The sequence below is a fragment of the Octopus bimaculoides genome, chromosome 22 (assembly GCF_001194135.2).
Source record: "Octopus bimaculoides isolate UCB-OBI-ISO-001 chromosome 22, ASM119413v2, whole genome shotgun sequence".
Taxonomy (NCBI): domain Eukaryota; kingdom Metazoa; phylum Mollusca; class Cephalopoda; order Octopoda; family Octopodidae; genus Octopus; species Octopus bimaculoides.
Genome location: NC_069002.1, coordinates 1,764,342 through 1,766,921, shown reverse-complemented (window position 1 = coordinate 1,766,921; position 2,580 = coordinate 1,764,342). Strand labels below are relative to the sequence as shown.

Sequence of the window (2,580 nt, the reverse complement as noted above, 5' to 3'; positions counted from 1 at the left end):
CTCTCTCTCTCTCCCTCTCTCTCTACCTATGTCTTTTTCACTGCGTATAATTATTTGTGTATCACGATGCGCAACAGTATCTGCATCTGTAATTATGCTTCAGTGTGTATGTGTGTGTGTGTGTGTGTATGTGTGCATGTATGTGTGTATATATATGTGTTTGTGCGTCTGTAGGTGTATATGTGTACGTGTGCTTGTGTCTATGTGTAACAGAGTCTGCTCCTGTAATTGTCTCAGTATGTATGTGTGTGCGCGTGTGTGTGAATATTTGTGCCTATTGGTATGTTTGTGTGCATGCATGTCTATAGCTGTATGTGTCATAGTGTCTGAGTTTGTAATTATGTTTCAATATATGTATGTGAGTGTGTGTAGTATGTGTGTGTGTGTGTGTGTGCGTGTGTATAATTGCCCATGTGTGTGTGCGTGTGTATAATTGCCCGTGTGTGTGTGTGTCTCTCTCTATACATGTGTGATTGTGTCTGTGTATGTTAACTTGTGTACGGCTGTATAATTGTATGTATATGTATGTGTATGGGAGGGAGGGATGTCTCTTTCTCCGTGTATATGTTTGCTTCACTAGAAAAGAGAGCGTAAAGGATGTGGGAGACAACTTACTTTATTTACACACAGGTTTTACATTTTTCTTCAATTTTTTGCCCTTTTCGGGACGGCAGAGAGAGAAAGGAAGAGGTGAGAGTAGAAAATAAAACACAAATATTTGTTAAAATAAACTAAACATAATTAAGAAAGAGAAATTTTCGCTGTCGATATTCTCATTGTTGTTATTCGTGTTATTATTATTATTATTATTATTATCATTATTCTTATTCTTATTACTATTAGAAATAAAAATTAAAACAGTAATACAAATATCAGTTTAATATTTTAGCACTAGGCTAACAATTTCGGAGTAGTGGTAAGTCGATTTCATCGACCTCAGTAATCAACTGGTACTTATTTTTATCGACGCCGAAAGGATAAAAAGCAAAGTCAACCTCGGTGGAATTTGAACTCAGAACGTAAAGACGTACGAAATGCTGCTAATAACTCTGCCCGGCGTGCTAACGCTTCTGCCAGCTCTCTAACTTTGGTATCGATATCTGGAAGTGATTATTATATCCTACTGGTTTGTCTACTCCAACATATATCCTACCATTTCAGCATGCTCGTGGGTTTAGCAACCCGAGAACGAACTCTCTAAAATAGGGCCTCCCACTTTTATTTTGGTTGGGCGGATGGAGTAAGAAGAAATTAGAAAAAATGTTTGACTGCTATTTGTTGTATGTCCATGGACCACGCACCAACTCGCTCGTTGCCCCCACCCCATCCAGGATGCGCCTGTGTTAAGGTGTGAAAATATAAAGTGAAGGTATCTTACCTGTTTTGAAAATTACAATACCCTTCAGACATGCGTATTCAGTTGGGTCAACCATGAGGGCCTTGAATTTGGTGATGATTTCCTGAAGTATTCTGATTTCACTCATGATGTTCACAACTTTCTCTGGTGGCGAATGGTCGCCGTTTAACCCTGTAACCATAGAAACGAATATTTCATTAAAAATCATTAATACATAATAACTTAAATGAAGAAATCATGGTATTACGGTAATGACCAGATTATCGGATGTTGTTACACATCGCTGGTCACAATGTGCTTCGTATTGTTTAAGCCTTCGAAGGATGCCACCACGCTGCCTAGACAAGCAGGCCATCATTCCTCCTTGATTGGAAGGGTATTCCGTCGCAGAGTGGTGACCCAGAGTGGACTGGACCAATGTGAAATGAATTGTTTTGCTCAAAAACACAACGCGCCGCCCAATACGGGAATCGAACCTACGACCTAGCAATCGTGAGAGTAACACCCTAACCAGCGTTTCTCAACCCGAGTTGATGTACATACATAAATATATGTATGTACATGTGTGCATGCGTTTTAGTGTATGTTTGTTTTTGCGTATATCTGCGCTTCTGTGCGTGTGTGAGTGTGTGCGTGTGCGTGTGTGTACCTTCGTGTGCGTACGAGTGTGTGCTTAAGCATTTTCAGTTGTTAACTTCTCTGACATCACTTCCGGTTAGGTAACTGTTAATGTTTGATCACCTGACATGACTGTTTGGCTGCAAAGGCGGAGAAATTCTTGACTGTCGAGAAAATAAGAAGCTAAAAGAAGTCGACAATAAACCAATGAGCTTTGCTGAGTGAGACGGTAGATGTGGAGGTGGAGGTGGAGGTGGTGGAGTGGCGGTGTTGGAGGAGGCGGTGGCGGTGTGCTTGGATAAACTAATCTTATGGATATGATATTCCAACTGATCCCATTTAGCAAATATCCTTCGAAATTCTTCAGCAAGCATTCTTTTCCTTTTTCTTTTCTTCTCCCTTCCCCTCCTCGTCTTTCTTCTTTATTATTTTCTTTTCCAGTTTTCTGCTTCTTTTTATTTTTTTTATCTTTTTCTTTCTTTTTGTGATTTTCCTCCATTTTCTGCTTCTTTTTTTTAATCTTCTTCATCAATTTCTTCCCTATATCCTCCTACTGGCATTCTTCTTCTGTTCCTAAATGTCGAAATTTCCGTCTCCGACACGCC

At 39.7% G+C, this 2,580-nt stretch overlaps 1 protein-coding gene across 1 annotated transcript in view; it reads right to left on the bottom strand.

Moving 5' to 3' along the window:
* The window catches only part of LOC106874426 (nuclear receptor subfamily 2 group E member 1), a 53,641-nt gene that overhangs the window by 4,489 nt on the left and 46,572 nt on the right, over nucleotides 1–2,580 (bottom strand). The window contains exons 7-8 of the mRNA XM_052975635.1: nucleotides 2,104–2,158; nucleotides 1,379–1,528 (exon numbers count right to left, since the gene is read on the bottom strand). Of these exons, the coding sequence (XP_052831595.1) occupies nucleotides 1,379–1,528; nucleotides 2,104–2,158 (205 nt within the window). The remainder of the gene's footprint in view (nucleotides 1–1,378; nucleotides 1,529–2,103; nucleotides 2,159–2,580) is intronic.